The sequence below is a fragment of the Echinops telfairi genome, unplaced genomic scaffold (assembly GCF_000313985.2).
Source record: "Echinops telfairi isolate 266 unplaced genomic scaffold, ASM31398v2 ScPeMD7_31;HRSCAF=116, whole genome shotgun sequence".
Lineage (NCBI taxonomy): Eukaryota > Metazoa > Chordata > Mammalia > Afrosoricida > Tenrecidae > Echinops > Echinops telfairi.
In genome coordinates this window covers 18,628,655-18,649,319 of record NW_022103928.1, presented here as the reverse complement: position 1 = coordinate 18,649,319, position 20,665 = coordinate 18,628,655, and the positions used below count along the sequence as shown (strand labels likewise).

The 20,665-nt window shown below is 44.8% G+C and overlaps 1 protein-coding gene across 1 annotated transcript in view; it reads right to left on the bottom strand.

Moving 5' to 3' along the window:
• CADPS (calcium dependent secretion activator) overlaps positions 1-20,665 on the bottom strand; it is a 435,301-nt gene that overhangs the window by 96,956 nt on the left and 317,680 nt on the right. Inside the window, exons 20-22 of the mRNA XM_045290125.1 lie at positions 19,979-19,987; positions 14,071-14,227; positions 12,192-12,333 (exon numbers count right to left, since the gene is read on the bottom strand). Of these exons, the coding sequence (XP_045146060.1) occupies positions 12,192-12,333; positions 14,071-14,227; positions 19,979-19,987 (308 nt within the window). The remainder of the gene's footprint in view (positions 1-12,191; positions 12,334-14,070; positions 14,228-19,978; positions 19,988-20,665) is intronic.

The following is a 20,665-nucleotide window of genomic DNA, read 5'->3' as shown; positions in this document are numbered from 1 at the left end:
ACCCTCTTTGCTCTCCATGTTCCCTGTAAGATCGTGGGCCTAGGGCTTGGTCCATTGCCAAGTCAGCAGTTGTCCTTGAACATGCTACACTCTACCTGACCATTTGGTGACCCCAGGAATACGCTTGATGGTTCCAACAGTCTTTAGGACTTAATTTCTTTAAAAACCAACCAATCAACCAACCAACCAACCAACCAACCAACCAACCAACCAACCAACCAAAATAACAACAAAATAACCTCCCTAAACTTCTAGCTAGGTTTGTCCTCCTCTTAGATTTATATTGGGTCACAGATGACCAGCTGGCTCATTAAAGACGTTTCTCGGGCTGCTTGTGAATGAGTAACTTCTAATGTCATATCACCTGCATCTAAAAAAAACAGAAGGGTGTAATCCATTTGCAAAAGAATTCAGGAAATTAAACATAGTTTCTCAAACATTCAGTGGGCGTAAGACAAATTGTTAGTGCTGTATATAGAGAGAAATCTTACAAACATGATACATGCCAGAAATAAACAATATTGTCTCTGTATGATCAGCAAAATATGTCTAATTATCCATCTCCATCTCTGTTATATAGGATGTATAGAAATAAACAATACATATCCATGCCAAGATCACTTCAATTTAAATTAGATCTAATGTGAACTGAATACACACTCAGCATCATATATAGCAGCCATCCATGACGGTGCCGAAAAAGTAGGCATTTGTGGGATGCCTAGAGGGATGTTAACTGGTAGATTTGGTACTTTGGGAAGGTTCACATTGGGTAGGTTCACATTGGGCAGATTACTGGTTAAACTCCTGTGGAAGAAACAGACAGAAAGAAAAAAATACCATCACAGTGACAATGTAGATGTGGCAGAAGCACATGACAGTTGTAAAAAAATTGGCTAAGTCCACAGCAAGACAACAGAGAAAACGCAAGCAACACACTGCAGAAAAACAGTTTACAGATGGAAAGCTGTGGTGGGCTCGGTATTCAGAGAGAAATGACAAAAGTTAGTGGGGAGAAAATACGCGCGCGCGCACACACACACACACACACACACACCCCAATTCAAAACAAAACAAAACAAACAAAAAATCAACTACCACAAAGCGACTTAAAAGCGCGGACACTCACGGAGCACATAGTCAAAATGATCACATTGTTTCATGTGAGGGGCTTCGTGAGGGGCCTTCGATTTCCAGATCCGTGGTCCAAAGCATGCAGAGGCTGAGTCAGGCTAAAGACATGGAAGCGCATGGGAGTCTTGGGAGTTGTGCTGGCTGTAGGGATGCTGTGATGTAGTTAAGACTCAGAGACCTGGTGAAAACCTTCAGGTATTTGGGGTTTTATTTATACATTATTGTTTGTCAAGGGACTTTTCTCAAGTCAGAAATTGGACAAGAGCTGTAATAGGAAGCTGACCCACTTGAATGCATACAGAACGGTGACACACAGAAGCAGAGTCTCTTCCTACAGCGACTTCTCGAGACAGGTGTGTGTGCCGTGGGGGGGCCAGGCTTGATGGCTTAGATGCAGATATCAATCAATAAAAAAAAATCAACACTGAATAATTCCATAGAACACTTGAAGGAGATAGAAAATTCCTCTCCTATGTCTGTCGAAATAAGATAGGCTGGATGAACAATCTGGAGGAGAAAACAACAGGACCGACAGTTCTGGGGGGACATGGGAGAAGGGGAGGTGGGGGCAAAGGAAGCGGTGTTAACAAATCTAGCAACAAGGGAACAACAAGTGACCCAAATCAGTGGTGAGGAAGGTATAGGAGGAAGTCTGGTAGGGCATGATCAAGGGTAATGTAACCGAGAGGAATTACTTAAACCCAAATGAAGGCTGACCATGATAGTGGGACAAGAGGAAAGTAAAAAGAAATAGAGGAAAGAACTAGGAGGCAAAGGGCATTTATAGAGGTCTAAATAAAGGCGTATACATATGTAAATATATTTATATATGGGGATAGGGAAATAGATCTGTGTGCATATATTTATAGGTTTAGTATTAAGGTAGCAGATAGACATTGGGCCTCCACTCAAGTATTCCCTCAATGCAAGAATACTTTGTTCTATTAAACTGGCATTCCATTATGCTCACCTTCCCTACACGATCGCTGAAGACAAATGGGTGCATAAGCAAAACTCGTGAAGAAAGCTGATGGTGCCCGGCTATCAAAAGATATAACATCCAGGGTCTTAAAGGCTTGAAGGTAAACAAGCAGTCATCTAGCTGAGAAGCAACAAAGCCCACTTGGAGGAAGCACACCAGCCTGTGTGATCACGAGGTGTCAAAGGGATCAGGTATCAGGCATCAAAGAACAAAAAATCAAATCATTGTGAATGAGGGGGAGTACAGATTGGGGACCCAAGACCCATCTGTAGGCAACTAGATATCCCTTTACAGAAGGGTCGCGGGGAAGAGATGAGCCAGTCAGGGTGCAGTTTAGCAACAATGAAACATACAACTTTTCTCTAGTTCCTAAATACTTCCTCCTCTCCACCCCCCACTATCATGATCCCAATTCTACCTTACAAATCTGGCTAGACCAGAGGATATACCCTGGTACAGATAGGAACTGGAAACACAGGGAATCCAGGACAGATGATCACTTCAGGACCAGTGCTGAGAGTGGCATTACTGGGAGGGTGGAGGGAGGATGGGGTGGAAAGGGGAAACTGATTACAAGGATCTACATATAACCTCCTCCCTGGGGGATGGACAACAGAAAAGTGGGTGAAGGGAAATGTCAGACAGTGTATGATATGAGAAAATAATAATTTGTAAATTATCAAGTGTTCATGAGAGAGGGGGGAGCGGGGAGGGAGGGGGAAGTGAGGAGCTGATACCAAGGGCTCAAGTAGAAAGCAAATGTTTTGAGAATGATGATGGCAACAATTGTATAAATGTGCTTGACACAATGGATATATGTATGGATTATGATAAGAGTTGTATGAGCCCCCAATAAAATGATTTAAAAAAAAATTCCTCTCCCGAACTAAGTCGGATTCAAGTGAGGAAATGGAAATTTTTATACATAAAAACAGACAACTAGGTGGGGAGGGGGAGAGGGAAGACTGCTGGATTCGGCTCTGCTATTCATTTTCCCACCCACAGTAGATTTAAAATATAACCTACCAGGCGGGCATGCCTGGGTATGGAGTAGCTGGTGGTGGTGGGCATTGTTGGTGATATTCTGTGTCTTAATCTAGACAATCTTTCCTTAAGTGGGCAACACTGCCCCCTGGGAGGGCACTGAATAGATTGGGGGCTGGGGGAGCTGCAAACGGGGACATCCACACATTTTCCTGGATTATAGGCTAACGCACAAAAGTTTTTAGTTGCTAGGGGGCCACTGAGTAAAGTTTTTTTCCCCCTGAAAAGGGGGTAGTAGGCCGAATGAGTCTGGGAACCTGTGATCCAGGAGGTGATAGCTACTAGGGGGTGTTCAGTTGATGGAGATGAAGGAAGCTATGCTTTTTCTGTGAAAACATTCAAATTAAAAGGCAAAAAGAAATAGTTAAAATTATTATCTTGTCCTAGCTTTCTGTGTTCAAACAGACTGGCCAAATGATAGGGTGAAAGAGACGTGGATGGTGTTCTACATCCAGAGAGAAAATTAAAAAAAAAAAAAAGAGAGAGAGAGAGAAAGAAAATAAAACAACAAAAATCCAACTCCATGAGCCATCTCCCTTTGGAGGGACTGTGTCTTATACTGCCACACAAGCTGTTACTGTTGGTCTCTACAGTGGCATTTTAAGGGTGTTCCATCCAGCCAAAGCCACTGGCACGGTAGAGCCCAGCCTAGCGCTGCATCTGAGAAGAGCCTTCCTGTTTAAGTGGAGCTGACAGCACTTTGGCAAAGGAGTTGAAGTTCTCTGTTTGGATCTTGCAGGAGGAGGATGAGTTTTGCCAAAGCAGCTCTGCCGAGGGCAAGCTGTGTTCAACTAATAAGACTCATGCACGGGCCGGCGCTGCCTCTGGGCTTGCTTAGTAAGGAAAGCCTCCTGCTAAGACAGAAATTCTGCATCTCATGGAGAGTCTGGCCGTCTGTCTCCCTCTAGAAAGAAGTGCCTTTTCACAAGGGCACAATCACGCTGACTTTTCAATGGAAAAACCTAGAGTGAAAAAGCCCCAACCCGCTGCCTCTTCCTTATGAGGAGCAGGTGTGTCACATGCTTGTACTATACACCTCACATTTTGGACAAGTCAAGGATACCTACATCTCTACTTTGGACATGCTGCCAGGAGGGGGAAGACCCTGAAGGAGGACATCATGCTTAAGAGAGAGAAAGAGAGAGAAAGAGAGAGCGAGCGAGCAAAAAGGGGGTACCTTGTCAATGAGATGGATTGACCAGTGGCTGCAGTAATGAACTCACTCGTAGCAAAGATTGTGTGGCGGGCCCAGGAGCAGGTTGTGTTTCATTCATACACGGGGTTACGATGAGCCAGAACTGACTCAAGGGGACACAAGCACCAGGACCACTCGGCCTAGCAGCTGCTCGAAGGGGATGGTCAAGAGAAAATGAGCTCAGTAGAACCATTCAGTAGAAGCGATGATGGGTGTTTTCCTTCCGTGTTCTCTATCTCACTGGGACATTTGCCTGTGAATCCAGTCCCAGGTGGCTCTTCGTCTTAAACAGTGCCATGTAACAAAACTGTTGGCGATTTCCACGGAGACACGTGTAAGCCTATACAAGCAAACATGATCATTGAATGATGCACACACTGAATAATGATCATGGAATTAGCTATCTGGAGATGGTAGCCTGGAAAGTTAAAATGTCAATTCTGAGCAAATTGAAAGTAGCAAGGAATGAATAACAGACAAATGTATGCAAAAGCAACTCAATTCAAACACATTAGCGGACAATGGGCACACAAATCAGAAACGAGCTTTGTTGTACATAGGAAAAAATTTTTAAAAATTCTTATATTAACCAGAGAACATTATTTTTGTAAAAGAGCACTTTTTTGCCTGGACTACTACACTGGACTCATATAGAAACATTTCCTTCATAATGACATATTAAAATGTTCTACTTAAAAAACGGATGAAACATGCTTGATATCTCTGCATGTAGCAAAATAATATATTACTCATATTACTAATATTTTATTTGGATAGCTTATCTTAATAATCTAAGAGACCATTCCAAACATAGCAGTTTACTAATATACATGAGAAAAGTTGGTGGGGGGTGGGGCGGTGTTGAGAGGGGTAGCCTAGTAGCATTTAGTTCAGACTAGGCTCCTGGAGCTGCAGATGGATATAAATTATTGTTTTAAAGAAGGTCCTTTAGCAACTGCCTACCAATAAGTCCATCACATTCCTCTGTGAGGATCATAATTGGATCCCTCTGGATAGTGTAAGAAGTGTGAATTGCAATCTTAACAACGGATATGGTAAAAATTAGACTCATTCATTTGAGAGACTCTCTGCTAAAAATGACTAGCTCCCATTTAGGTTACAGGGTCTGGTCCTGGACCACTGGATTCAAACCTTCTCACCCGCTCTCCCTCCCCTGCCTGAATGCCCCAGAGGTGTGCACGCCTCATCCTGTCTGCTGATGGAAGGGCCTAGAGGAACAGTCAGTCTTGCATTTGCAGAATTCATTCCAATCAAGACTCTGTCTCCAAGCAGAAGGGCGGTAGCTAGGTCTTCTCTCAGAGATGTCTGCTTCAGGTTTAGGAATGACAGCAGGGGTCAGCTCCATCTTTTTCCCGCAGAGTGGCTGCTGGGTTGGAATTACCAACCCTGTAATTCGCAGCTCAGTGTTTAACCCACCGGGCCACCAGGGCAGCTGAGATTTATGATACAGAAGACCTGCTTTTTACGAGTGTTTGCTGGATGTTAGGCCTAACTCCAACTTGGCGGCACAGACACTCTTGAATATCGTCCGAGAATCTAGAGTGGTGTTTCGGAACTTTTTCTTTTAGAAATCATCACCTACCTGGCCCGCCATCCCCCTCTCGCCACCTGCCCTCCACCCCACCCCCTGCCACTGACTTCTCCATGGATATTTAGTACCACAGGTAGACTGCATACCTGCTTAGGTATCTATTCAGTATATCTGTCTATGTCCTTTGCACAGACAGTTGGCAGTTGCTGCTATGTCGATGCCGACTCATGGATGCCCCCCCGGCACTTCAGGGCGGAATTACACTCCACAGGGGTTTCAATGGTTACAATCTTCTGGCAGTAGTGTTCCTCTGACGCACCTGAGGCACCTTGCTGCCAGACGGAGTGCTTAACTGCTTGCACCCCTCAGGAACTCCACCACTGCATGTCTACCTGTACATTTTTTTTTCCTCCCTCCCCCTGTTGATCAAGAAGCAAAAAAAAATTTTTTTTTGTTTCTGGCTTTGGGGCTATGCTTGTTGAGAATGCATGGCCTAGAGAATTCAATGGGGTGCCTAAAAAAAAACAACCAAACTTGAATTTTTCCCCCAAAAGCTACGTATTTAAAAATTAAAAAAAACAAACAACCTTATCACTGCTAAAGTACTCTCTATTATACTTAATACATTTGTCAAATCTGCGATTCCATTCTTGGAAACATATTTCAAACTCATCTGTTTGGATGGCTGACGGCACCTCCTCATTTTTTCTTCACCTCTTCTAGGTAGTCAAATTGCTGTCCTTTCATGTCCCTCTTCATTTACAGGAACCAAAAGAAGTCACACAGAGAGAGGTCAGGGGAGTAACGTAAATAGGGCTAGAGAGGCATGCTGGTGTTTGGCCCAAAACTGGCACTGAGATGGCTGCATGAGCAGGTGTATTGTCGTGGTGGCAAAACCAGTCCCCTGTCTTCCACAAATGAGGATTTTTTGGTCATACACTGTTACACAATCTTTTCAGAACCTCTACACAGAAAGCTTGATTAACAGTCTGACCTGGCAGAAGGAAGTCCAAATGCACTACCCCTCTTACATAAAACAAAAACAAAGGAGCATCATCTTGCTCTTTATTCACTTGACAAGCTTTTTGGAGGGCAAGGTAATAATGGTCTCTTCCACTGGCTTGATTGATGTTTGGTTTTGAGATTGTAAGAATAGCACCATGGTGGTCAACAGTAATGATCTTGGGGGGGGGGGCGGAGTCTGGGTCGCTTTGGGGCTGTTCTTCCACAGCACAGCATGTTTCCAGTCAACACTCACTTTTCTGGTCCGTCAGAACCCGTGGCACAAAATTCACAGCGACCTTTCTCATTCCCAAATCTTCCATTAAAACGAACGGAACCAAAAGATAGTCCAGATGACTCCCCATCTCTTCAACGGTCAGTTCTTGGTCTTCAAGCATAAGTGCACAAATTTTGTTGGCATTTTGACCATTTGGGGAGATCATGGATGTCCAGACGAGGTTTGTTATAATCAACATTTCACCCTTTTTGAAATGAGAAACCCACTAGTACACGTGAGTTTTTTCCATAGCACTGTCCTTGTAAGCTGTGTTCACCATCACAAGTTTCTGTGGCAATTTTCCTGAGCAGGAAACCAAATTTCACAGCTGCACACTGTTCTCTTAAATTGGCCGTCACAAAAAAACTAGGTTTGAGCGAAACTGCTTTTACGAAAAATTCACTATGCCCACAGAGAACCTTCCCAGGCGATGCCACTGGGTGGACTAACTCAGAGCAAGTTGTCAGTTGCATGCCTCGTGGGAAAAACACATACCATGAAAGCTCCGCCCATCGGAGCTTTATTCCAGTTTTTGGCGGGTACTCCTTGTAAAACTCAACACTTCGTGGGATTGTAGAACCTCCCAATCACTGGTCCAGCCTTATGACTTGCCTCCTTGGTAATGCATGCTGGCCAAACTGCCAATAACTCTTTCCACGTGTACCCTGCTGCCCTCCAGATTTCCAAGTTGGTTTATGCACTTTCCCAGGACCCCTATCTTTTTGATGTCTTATTCCCCAATGTGATCCCTTTTTAATATCTCACACCCTATAAAGGAGTTCCTTCTCCCTTTCGTGTTTGTGCATGTGAGTGCATAGAGTACGTCTCCGGTGTGCAGCACACTGAAGAAATGACTGCTCTGGCTTATGCCTCTCTGTGGAGGCATACTTGATAGTGGGAAGGTGGGTTTTCTTCTGTATATGTTGAAATTCCCAACTAGGGGAGTGCTTTTCTTCTTCTTTCCAGCTTTACAGTTTTCCTACTATGTCCTTATGCTTTCGGCCTTACACGAGTTCCTTAATAAACAGATCGGGTAGTCAAGGAAATATTATTTATTCAAGAGCTCTTAGATTTCAGGCCTTGTTCTGGGGATGGGAGGTAGCGTTGATCAAAAATACACACGAGTGTGGGAAGGTGGAGCATTACATTTTGGGGAGTGTTGGTGTTAGAAAAGCCTTATAAAGGAGGGTACTGGGGTTTAGGAAGGTCAAGTAATTGGGAAGCGATCACCCAGCAAGTTGCTGGCAGATTCAGGAGTTCTGGCTCCAAGCTCAATGCTCGTTTGTCTCACACAGTCCAGATATTTGCCAAGGCATCTTTGGTCAAAGGGTTTAATACCATAAAAAGGCAATCTGGTGGGGTGGGGTGGGGAATGTTCTTCTTGAACAGTACTGTTCAGGGTGCTTGTCTCAGGTAGAGAAGAGAAAAAAACACCTCAGGTTTTACATAGTGCATCCACCAAGAAGCAGGGTTTGGTTCTACCACCCAGGTTCATCCTAACATGAAACGGAGGTAGGAAACTGAGCTTCCCTGAGAGAATGAGGGAGTCAGCAATTGGAAAGAATGTAGGACAGTGGTCCGGGGATGGAAAGGCTTTGGATTGAATTCTTTTTAAGCTTCCTTCCACCCAGAAAGCTGATAAATTAATTAACATTGAACTGATGCTAAAGAGCTATGAGATGAGCCTGGTGGCAGAGTGGTTACATGTTGCTGACCTCAAGGTCAGCAGTTCAAAACCACCAGCTGCTCTACAGGACAAAAGGTGGGGATTTTATCCCCATAAAGAGTCACAGTCTTGGAAATGCACAGGGGCAGTTCTACCCTGCCCTGTAGGGTTGCTGTGAGTCGGCATCGGTTCAATGGCAGTGACGTGTTAAACAGCTATGAAAGTTGTCCAACAATTAGTTGTGCCAACAGCTACTATTGAGGGCTGCCAGGGAGGTTGTGTGCCACCTGCCCAACTCTGGGCAGTGGCCCTAAGATGTGTCCTGATGGATTCCTGGGACAAGGCTCTGGGGTCCAGATTTCGTTCACATCACAGACCTGTCTTTGAGGGGTTATCTCCAGCGATGGTTAGCAGCTAAGAATGACATTCCCCCTCTGCCCTCTAAGTGCAGAAAATAAGAATGACATTCCCCCTCTGCCCTCTAAGTGCAGAAATTCTAACTGAGACGGTTTCTGACTTAATGGAGACGAGGCAGCCTCCTTCTCGCTCCTCGTACAGAAGGCAGGCAGCTGCAGCAGCTGGACATTCTACTCCTTCAGCCAAATAACTGCCCTTGTATCCAACACAATGTCAGTGAGCTCCCTACTTTCCTCTGTGGGGTCACCTTTTTGACATAACATACACTGAAAGAGCAACACTTTGGGTCTTTTTTTTTTTTTTTTTTAGCGAAATCAGTAGGTTGGTAGCATTTACTTGTGCTGTGAAGAAGAAAAGGAGGAAGAGGAGGAGGAGGCGGAAGGAGAAGAAGAAGGAGAAAGGCCTGCTGTTTTGTTGACCCTCTACTAAGTGGTCAGAGGAAGGCTCATCCTTTGCTTTCTCTGCAGGGTGGGAATGGGGGTCAAGGCACCCCCCTGGGCACATGCACATGTCCCTGCTCTGTTATCTCCAACCACTTTGCGACGTTCTGCAAAGTTGTCCCATGGTACTCACATTCTGTTTACAAATTAGCTAATAAAATGTGTGTGGTTTCAAAGGGTTTTAATTTAGCTTCTGTTTTGTTGGCACTTTCAAGGATCTCTACGTATTCTGAAAGGCACGTACTATTTAGCATGAATTGAACAAACGGCAACCATGTTCACTAACAAGCAGCATCATTTTGAATGGCCAAAAGCTACTTAAAAACACACACGCACGTGCACACACGCAAACACATTTACATACAATAGTCTCAGGTTACTATTTGCAGCTATTATTCTGATTATATTCAGATCTTTAAACCACTGACCCGAGTTCACATTTTATTTTTTTAATTGGTTTTAAAAAACCAACAACTCCCCCCCGCCACCAGCTCTCCCCAAACAAACATTGCCAAAATAAGACAGTCCAGAGAAAAAGAACTTGGATTCTCTCTTTACTTCCCGTCACATTGAGGCTATTTCGTGCTTCAGAAGGAATAACTGGCACAGATATGACTGGTGACGAATTTTATCCAGTAGCCATATATCTGATCTGTGAAGAAGTTGCCAGAGCTTAAATTGAACATGATCTTAGTGACATTATTATGGGGCTTCCCAGTAATTTCCAGATGCAGGGGAGAAGCATTTGTATAAACTGTCTTGTTTTTTTTTCTCAGACGAAAAAGCAAACCCAGAGAGGTTCAACCACTTGCCTTTTGGCTTATACGTGGAAGATGAGGTGCTCCTATGTGCAGGGGTCTTTAAGAAGCAGTGAAGGGTACCAATCATTCTCTGCCACGTGTTTTTGGAGTAGCATCCCCTATATTTATACCCTAGTAAGTAAATGCTATTTCAAAACCGTTGCTATTTTAAAAATGTGAGTAATCCCAATTTTAACCTCTCTTCACACCAAAGCACACCTTGATTATAGTGAATATTCAAATGAAAGAAAGAAAAGAAAAAAGAGCCCCCCGTGGATGCCTTATAACAGATCCAGTTCCAAGTTAGCAGGGTCCTATTAAGAGACTGTTAAAAATCTGAGAGCAACAAGCCAAATTTTAGACCCATGGTACTTGCAAAGGAAGGGCAACTACTTTTATGCTTAGTTGCATAAATAAACATACTTTAAATAGTTCTCTCATGGTGCAGATGTGGAAGAGAGTGATTCTGCATTGATGTTATAATCAGAGTATATACAATGCAATATTAGAGCGGCAGATCTTACTTCAGAGACCAGCTTACAGACCGGGCATGAGTCAGAGCTGCTAAACGGAGGGCAAGAGCCTCATGCGTGCTCGCTCTAGAACGCCTGGCCGCTTCCTGGTACAAACCCTCGTACTGCTCCACACTGGTGGCTCCCTCCCAAAGATGCTAAGGATTGGAGAAAAGAGAATGATTGTCTCACAGTGAAGAGAGGAGGGGTAAGGAAGAGTGAGGGTGTGTGTGTGTGTGTGTGTGTGTGTGTGTGAGAGAGAGAGAGAGAGAGAGAGAGAGAGAGAGAGAGACTCTAACAGCTTCATCAGAGCGCTTTCCAATCATACCAGAAAACCTTCATATTCCCCTCTCTAGAAAGGGGCATCTGAGCGGACCTGTGGTGGGTTGGAGCACCAGCCTCCCCTTGCTGGGGATTCTAAGTGGCAATGAATTTGCTCACCAGGCTTACTACCCACAAGTGTTTCTGTCTCGTACTCTATAGGACATAAATCCCAGCGCCCCAAAGTGCACACCGTGGTGAAATGAATGTAGGGAGTTCTGGAGTAAATGGAGTTGAACAAGTTTCTGCATTACTAGATCCTTTGAGTTTTAAATGACACCAACGTGCCTGTGGCTCTTCGAGAGACAAGGGCGTGGGGCGGACTGGTAGGCTATGGAGTACTTTCTGCATATGTTTGGCCACCGAGGCTCTTTTCCTCAAGTACAGAGTCTTAGAGGTCTAGACCAGAGTAGAGCAAACTCCAGCCCTTGGGCAGCTTCCTGCTGTTGTAAACACGGGGCAGGAGTGCAGTTGCACTGGCAAGTTCAAGCAATTGTCTAGCTGCTTTTGACCACGTTGGGAATTGTGACAGCCACCATCGAACATATTCCGTGTCTGGCCTTTGAGAGCAAAGAGCTGCTAGTTTCCTCGCCTAGACCCACTCGTGGAATATACGTGGGTTATACCACAATGTCACAGCCAAGCGTACATTACTTATTCAGCCTCCATTTCATAAAACATTGAACCTCGTACGCCCCTTCCTGAAAGCAACGGGAGCCCCGTCGTAGAAAATACATTTGGTCTGTATCCACGTTAACAGAAAAAACCATATGACACTGTAATCCATTTCTGTGTGGCTCTCCAGCCACTGTACCCCTAGTCCGATGGTATCAAAAGAGGTTTCCTTACTTGACTGGTTCCCATGACTCCCGCTCAAAGCCCCTGTGAATGGATTGTGCGATTGAGGACTCCATCAAATCCACATATCTAACCACAAGTGGGGCAAACAGGTCTTGCAGGTGTTTGTGAAATTTCCCATTGCACAAATTATCTAGAACACATAAGCAAACACTTGGTAAGAAATCGCGGTGACTTTAGTAAGACACAATGCACACAGTGACAATTGTCTCCCGGGGTAAACATGCTTCTGTTAAGGAAGCCCCAAAGAAGTGGGCTATGACCAAGGGGTCTTCTCACCGCCCCCCACCCCAAAGGCTTTATTCCAGGAAGGGCAAGGGCCGCCACGTCCCTCCAGCATGAGTGTTTTGTGTGAGAATTGGTGGCCATGTGGCTGGCATGGGCACCGTGGAGTGAGTGAGTCTGACAGTGCAGCTTGGGGTGAACCCAAATGGGCTGATTGTGCCAGCCTGATCCCCAACCCAGTGAGCCTGGAAGCCCTCAGGAGACAAGGTGTGTGGAGACTCTATATGGGTGTGTGGGTGAGAGAGGAAGGAGAAGGTGATCGAGGGGCTGGGTGTCCACACCATCACGCTGACAGGACATTGTTTGGGATGCATGAGAATGTGTGGGAGAGAGAAAGAAATTGGCTGGGTGGTCAGGGTTATGTGTGAGTTTGTCATTGCACACTCTTGCCCTGTTGTGACTGTGGGACGATATGTGAGGATGACCAGGAAGGCCACATAAGGACATGAGCCTGATTGGAGTTCATGGTGACATCCGTTAGGAAGGAACACAGAATTCAAAACCATTTTATCCCTGTGTGCTACCTTTCTAGAAGGAAAAAAAACCCATGTTCCTTTCAAAAATGACAACCACCCTTGTTTTGTGGTTTCGTCTCTTCCTCTTTCTTCGTTTGCTACCCTGCCTCCTGTTATGCTCGCAAGAAGAAAGAGCATCTCTTTTCCCTACCTCATCCTCCCAGGAGAAGGAGGTCTGCTTTATCGTTACACGGGCCTGTAAGATGGGGGTGTTTGTAGCTAGTTTTTTTTTTCCACCTAGAAATCATCTTTTGATAAAAGTTGCCAAATGTGACAAGGTTAAGTGCATTAACTTGTTCAAGAGCAAGTAACATCCACAGGCCTGACGCCTCCTCTCTGATGGCCTAGGGGTTCCTCTGTCTAGTTAGGAGAGGGCCTCTTGGCAACAACACTTGTTGGAACAAAAGAAAATGCCCATTTGCTGTATGAGGTTTAAAGAAGAAAAAAAAAAAGCAAGGGCTCTACCTAGCCGGATGAGACAGACGTTTTAGCAATGGGCTCATCACCTAAGAACGTTGAGTTAGTTCGTTAATTGTGCCAACCTGGCTGATAAACAGAAGTGGGGTTAATTGAAGGGCGGAGGGATAAATGGCTTGGTGAGCCTCGCCTTTCTAGTTCTCAGGTCTCCTGCTTTGTGATGGTCGCACCAGGGTGCAGCTGCCTTAGCCAGTTCCCTGCTTCAGCTGGCAAGACTGGCTTCCTGCAAGACATCCCCAAGGAGAAGCTGCATGGACCTACCCTGATGCAGCCCTGGGTGCTGGAGCAGCCGTGTGGAGACCCCTGTCAGGGCTGAGATGATTACACGTTCACTGACTCGGCTTTCTCCCTGCAGTCGGCATCATTATGTCTATTTTGTGAGATGGAGGGGGAATTTGTGGACTGGTGTTGGGCTTATGGGTTAATGGGTTAATGTTGGACTTGTGGGCTTGGGCAGCACTGGGTTGGTATATTTTCTTGATACGCACTTAACCTTTACATAAAACTCTCTCTTATACATGCGTTTCTACGGATTTGTTTCTCTAATGTACCCAGACTAACACAAACGTCAAACAAGTGAGGAGGGTACCTACAATCAGTACGGAGAAAATCATTCAGCAGCTGAAACAGTGGAAAGCTGTCCCACGTGTCTGGAGGTTGCACCTCTAAGGCTGCATCCATGTCCACCGCAAAGAGGGACAGGAATGTCTCGGCGTGCTCCACCATTAAGTCCGACCACCACGCAAAGGCCTTTGAAATTTGGCAGAAAGACAACAGACAGAGACATGATAAGCTTCTTTCTCAGGCAGAGGACATGAGCTCAAGACCTCACCGCTCAGGATTCACTGTGCATCCAGCAGGGTTTGGGAATTCTATTGTAAAGAGAACAGTGTTTTTTGTTTTTGTTTTTTTTGGGGGGTACAACTGGGTCCCTAAGTGTCCCAAGACAATGCCTTTCATGATGGCGGGTCTGCCTTAGAGACTCTCTTCTGACCCTCAAACCAGAGGGAGTGGCTATAGGAATGATAGACGTGGTCACTTCTGTTCTGTTTACAATAACTCAGTGTGTTTAGAGTCATGCTCTTTGTTAACGCTGTTGGCTAGTTCTTGCTCTGGGTTATTAGACTCTGGGAGTTTCTTCACTGTGTTTATGGGTTTTCTGCTGGTCTGTTGACTTGACATTTTGCAGTTATTGTTTGCTTGAGCTCCACGTGCCTGGGACTTCCCTGTCTGTGGTCTCATGCAAACTCGGGGCTCACGCTTCTCTACACGTTGGAAATGTTTCTCTTACTGGATACCAAGTCAAAGGGGGCCATTGCTGCAATTGCCACAACACTTTGGGGTCCAAAATCTCACTAAGCAGGGAGTTTTCGGCTTTATATCTGGTCTGGTGGAAGGATCAGGCTTTAGGTTAGGGAGCACAGTATAATTAGGATTTACTTTTCTAGGGGAGGTGGGTCAGGGGCTGGACACATATGTACATTGAAAACCAAAAATATCAGTGAAGTAACTCATTTTCATGCATGTAGGTCCTTAGAAATCATTGTGCAGGATCTGGGGTGGTGGCAACATTCGCATCGGACTGGGCCAGATGTGAATGCAATTCAAAGGCATGCATGCAGGTTGACTGGTCATTTCTGGCAGGGAGCATGCAGAATGAGTGGCGGCGGAGTCAACAACCTCCCCTCCCCCCCACAACCTTTTAGTTGTTGATTTCAAAGACAGCAGGGAAAACAAAAAAAAAAACAACAACCAAAAATAACTCCCCTCTAAATCACCAGCCCCTCCTTGTCTCCCACCTCCCCAACCAATGATGCCGTAAAGCATTTACATTGGAAACACTTTGCGGAGCATTCACGGAAAGAAAAAAAAAAAAGAAGAAAGAGAGAGAGATGGGAAGGCAATCAGGATCATGAAAGATGATTATGGAAATAATTCCATAAATGAAAGAGTTTGCTCAATGACCAAGCTCTTCTGGGATCTATCAGTTATTGGGTGATTGGAACAGCCACTGGGAGGTAGGTGAGCCCAACTCTCTTCTCCCACAAAATTTCATCTTACTTACTTCTCCTTTATCAACATGGGGCTGGTTTGCAAATTAAATGGAAAAAATCAAGTCATGGACCATTCTGCAAGGTCAGCTTGGCTGGAAATAGCTGCTGTTTCCACCTTAACTTATTGAAAAACCTCACTGGTTCAGAGTAATGAGAGCAAGGAGAGGTGAGTGTGCTGCAGTTACTGGGCTCTTCAAATGGCCACAATCATTGGGCTTCTCAAATGGAAATATTGGTTTACTGCTTTCAAAAACAAAAACAAACAAACAAATGCCCGACAAACAAACCCATGCTGAACCCGCTGCCCTGGGGTCCCCTCCAATTCAAAGCTGTCTGTGACTGGGCACCAAGTGGAAAGGTCTGATTCGTGTAGTCTATGCTGGTGTCCATGCAGATGCATTATAAACATAAACATTGGTTCCCAATAATTGTTAAGGTAAGCTGACTGGTAAGTTGAAGGCGAAGGGAGGCTTTGATGGCATTGGCCATGAGCTGCAACAAAGTCGAGGTCCCTAACTCTTAGGGAAGAGCCTTTCAAATTTCAGAGGAATTGGAGATCATGGAAGGCATTTGACTGAAGGAAATGTAAAAGTGTCACATCTGCATTTGAACTAGCACAAATCCCAAGTGCTGGGGTCTGAACCAGTGAGGTTTTACTGTGGTGTCACCCCCTGGGGATGAGACCCTGGGGCTTGGGGCTTGTTTTAGGGACCTTGTGGCTTGTTTTACAGAGGAGGAAACCCTCCATCCCGACCCCAGCATGTCCCCATTAAGCAGACATGGTCTCATTCATAGGTTCCCAAACTTATTTGGCTACCATCCCCGTTTCAGAAAAAATGTACTCAGCACCTCCCTTGCAATGAAAAATGTTTGTCCTATAGCCCATAATCCAAGATACAGGGTCTGCTTTGGCAGCCTCTCTGGATCATTCCAAGCCCCCCACCCCACCTCCACCCCCAGGGAAAGTATCACCCACTTTAGGAAACACAGTCTAAATAATGATACTTGAGGGAGGCCCCACTCATCCCACCCCAACCCTATTTGGATGATAGACCCTCTTCAATTCAGATCTAGGCTCTATGCAAAATTTCACAAGGGCACCCAGTGTTGACCAACCCAGTGTTGGCCAGCACTAATTCTTCGGTCACTGCATAAAGTTTACATCTTCACTGTGAACCCTGGAAAACAGTCCCTGGAGGAGACCAAGTAGCCTACCCAGAGATGAGGGATGCTCTAAGACGACAGGAAAATCCAAACCAATCATCCAAACAAAACGCAATCCTAACTCTGAACTTAAAAATGTCTCCATCCAACCATATACAGACTTCTTACCAGCTTCTTAATTTAAAAGTTGCAAACCAGCGGCCACGGGAAGCATCTACAGAGCCCTTATTCTCGAGTTGTAATGTACTAATTTATTGGGCAACTATCTACAGTGGTTGCATGAATCATCATATAGCTAGTTAGCCCTACAGTGAGTACAGTGATATGAATGATCACCATGGAAACCTGGCAGAGGAATTTAGGACCCTGGTGGACCAAGAAAATTACAATTTGGGGTTGCAGAAGAGGGGGAGACCAGGGTTATTCCTGTACATCCTGGGAAATTCTTTCAAATCCCCATAACAACACCTGATTCTCTGAGAAGGAGGAAAATTTTCTGAGCAATAAAACTAACAACCAAGAGCAATCTCATAATTTCAATCATGAACAGAGTCTTTGTGACTGAGTTGGGCATGAAAAAACTAAAAAAAAATTTTTTTTATAGCTAGATGTGTCTTATGCTTGCTGGCATAGGTGAATGTTATTTTTGTATGTGAGCTAATATAATATTTGTGGACATCTAAAGTTTTAGAAATCTTCCCCAAAGACATGAAGAGCTAATTAACATTAGCTTGGTTTCTAAATACTTACCCAATGGCTTTCATTATTCAAAAGCAAAGATGTGGGTTTTAGGGGTACAGTCAACCACACTGAACACACTATATGCTGTACACAAACTAACATGTATATATGTACCTCTCTGTGCACCACAATACATATATACATATACATACGTATACATAGAGAGAGAGATTAGGAGAGTGAAGTAGTGATACATGAAGGTATAATTCATGTATATCTCTATGTGCATGTGTGTGTAGATCCTGAGGACAGAATAAAGCTGTAATTAACAGATAAATGACATTCCTGCTACCCTATGCTGCATGGGCATCTAGGACATATTTGTAATGGCCTGGAATTTTTTTCTCTTGGGGTACTTAGTTGCTTTATTTTGGAATTAAGAAATGGCTTTAAGGATTCTGTTTTTCAAGGGATGGAGGCCAGTTTGTTTGTGATTTTCATCTCTGTGGGATCCCCCAACAGCCTGGCTGCATAGCCCAAACCCAGGCGTATGAGCTGATGATTTCCTCAGGTTTACTAAGCACCCAAGGAGGATGGCAGTGAGTACTGGCTGATAGGAAAAAAAGTTGCCGTAACTTCATCCTTTTGGGTAGCAACAACCCATCCTTCATGTGCCAGGAACATTCCACGTCTTCTGCTGTAGCCCCATGGTTCTCCTGTCCAGCTGTTCAGGGCCATAACCTGGGCGGCTTAACAAATATTACCAATGCTTGGCCCTTCCCCAGGTGATTCACATTCATTGAGCTGGGTGAGACTGGGGCATTGGCACTATTGTGGAGCCACCCTGGTGATTGCGATTGGCAACCAAGGTCGAGAACAGGTGGGAGCACCTTTTGTGGCCACTTCCCCTTGAAATTGAGCCATTCCTTTCAACACCTTTTGACTGTATCATTCACTTGGTACCTTCCACTGTGGCTTTGTCCTGTTCATAATCACACCTCCATGGGGCTTTGCTTTCTTAGTGATTTATTCCTAATTCACAGCAGAGCCAACCTTTGGGGAGGGTTGACTTTGTACCAGTCATAATTCCAAATGCTTTACTTCATGGGGCCCCTCAGCCTAACAACAATTGTTTATTATCTCCAACCATCAGGGTAAGAAAGGATATGCTATGGAAGAGGCCAGGCTAGAACTCAGGGCCTGTGCTCTTGGCAACTCTGCCCACTGTTGTTGAAGGCCCGTGACCTCATAGCTCCTTGTCCTTGCGGGACACCCCAGGTCTGAATCCTTAATGTGCAGCACCTCTGAAATACTCCGTCAACAGCTCTTAACTGATTGATTGGCTAATTCATTAGTTCATCTCAAGTAATGAAAGTATGTGCTTAGGTGAAATGGCTCATCTGGAGAAGAATCACGTACATTCATCTAAGCGCCTGGTTTCTGGAGTCTGCTGAAGTCATCACTACTCACTTCTGAGGTTAGGAGTGAAGACAGGGTTGAGTTTATTTTTGTCCTGTTCACCCCAAATGATTTGGATCCAGAAGATGACAATGCTCTGTGGTGATGGTTACTCAGGTAGTTTAAGTTGATGGTCAGTTTTGTGAAAGAGTGAATCACCTTCTTTGGAACATTTGCTTTCCACTGGCATCCCAAGTTGGAGTAATCTAGGAAGGACACATTCTCTCTTAGCTTTCAGCAGCCTCCAAGAATCGCTTGATTAGAAATCAAGTGTATCCTATGGCTTCTCTTCAATCATGCACTTGAAAGTCTTCTACCATTCGCTGTGACTGAGGAAGACCGTCCTTCTACCTGTCTCTTCACAGCTGTGCGGTTTGACCGGGCATCCTGGGAAAAGCCTCAACATGCCAGATCCCATCCCATCCATGTCTCTCTACGAACCAGTGGAGCAGCATAATTCCCATCTCTGGAACCCCCAAAGCCCCAACCCACAAAGAACATCTGTTAGAATAAAGCAGAGAGAAAAAAATTCTAACCCATGCTCTCTTTATTTTCCGGGAGGTTAGTCTTAGGTTTATGTAGCTGCAGGTTGTTGGTTGGCTCCCCTTCTCACTCATGCCTGTGCCTTGCTGGGTGCTGTATGAGCTAATTGCCTTAGATAGAAGCCTTCATTCTCAGGTGGCTTGGGAAACAATGATTCTTCAGCACTCTCTCTATATATAAATACAGTATATATGATTCACATACAGACAGTTCTAGGGGAAGATTAGTATCACTCTGGCTAGCTACTGGTTACTAAGGTGGTCACTAATAGGTGGCAATAAAAGGGAGTATAGACGGACAAGGGAACTACAGCAGGCTAAGGACAGAATCAAGGCAGGTAGGAGGCATGTCTCGGGATGTAACTGCACTCATTGTTAAATAGGCCAACGGCTTCATGCACGCAAGAGAATCACCCACATTTATTCTGCCATGGAGCGTCACCCATTCCACAAGCAGTCCGCCGGAAGTAGCTGTTACATTCCTTGGGTCAGTGTTAGAAAGCAGGAGCTCCCAGGAAGAGTCCCACTAGGAGACATGGTATCGGAAGGGCATGCACAGAGTAGGACAGCAGGTGGCTGGTTCATTCGGTTTAGTCACATACCTCTTTCCCCTGCCACGATCAGCCAAGATTGAATGAACGGTAGAGAAACAGGGAGGAAATTTAAATATGCAATCAGGCATTAGTTGGGATGATTAAGGTTTATGGTGTATTATATATAATTTATACTGTCAATTTTCATTGAGTCATGGGAATGATCATTTTAGATGCTTGTGACATTACTTTTATGGAATGCCTTTTAAAAGATCCCCTTTTGCTGTAGATCTGGATATAGAGGAAGAGGGAGAAGTAGTGCAATTATAAACAAGACTGTGTTAAAAGACAATGAGGTCAGGCTTGAAGCAGGCAGTGATCCGACAGTGTGACCATCTTAAGATGTTGAGATCTTCTCGTGGAAGGGCCAGGTTGTTTTAGGTCCTTACAGGTTTGGGATTTAGTTCACTTTGGTACCTCTTGGTTTAAAATGATGATCAAAACATTCCTTTTGACAGTGATTGATTAAAAAAAGTCAGCTGTGTTTATTAAGATGTAGGCTGGAGAATGGGCAGACTGAACAACAGAATAGTTCACTCCTGCCGCTGTGTGTAGCCACCCAGGTAACTGAAGGTTAAAAATGAAGACCACAGTGCTAAGTTTACAAAGATGGGCCACAATCCACACACCAAAGAACCCACCAAAACAAGCTTGGTGGCAACATACATACACACACACACACACACACACACACAC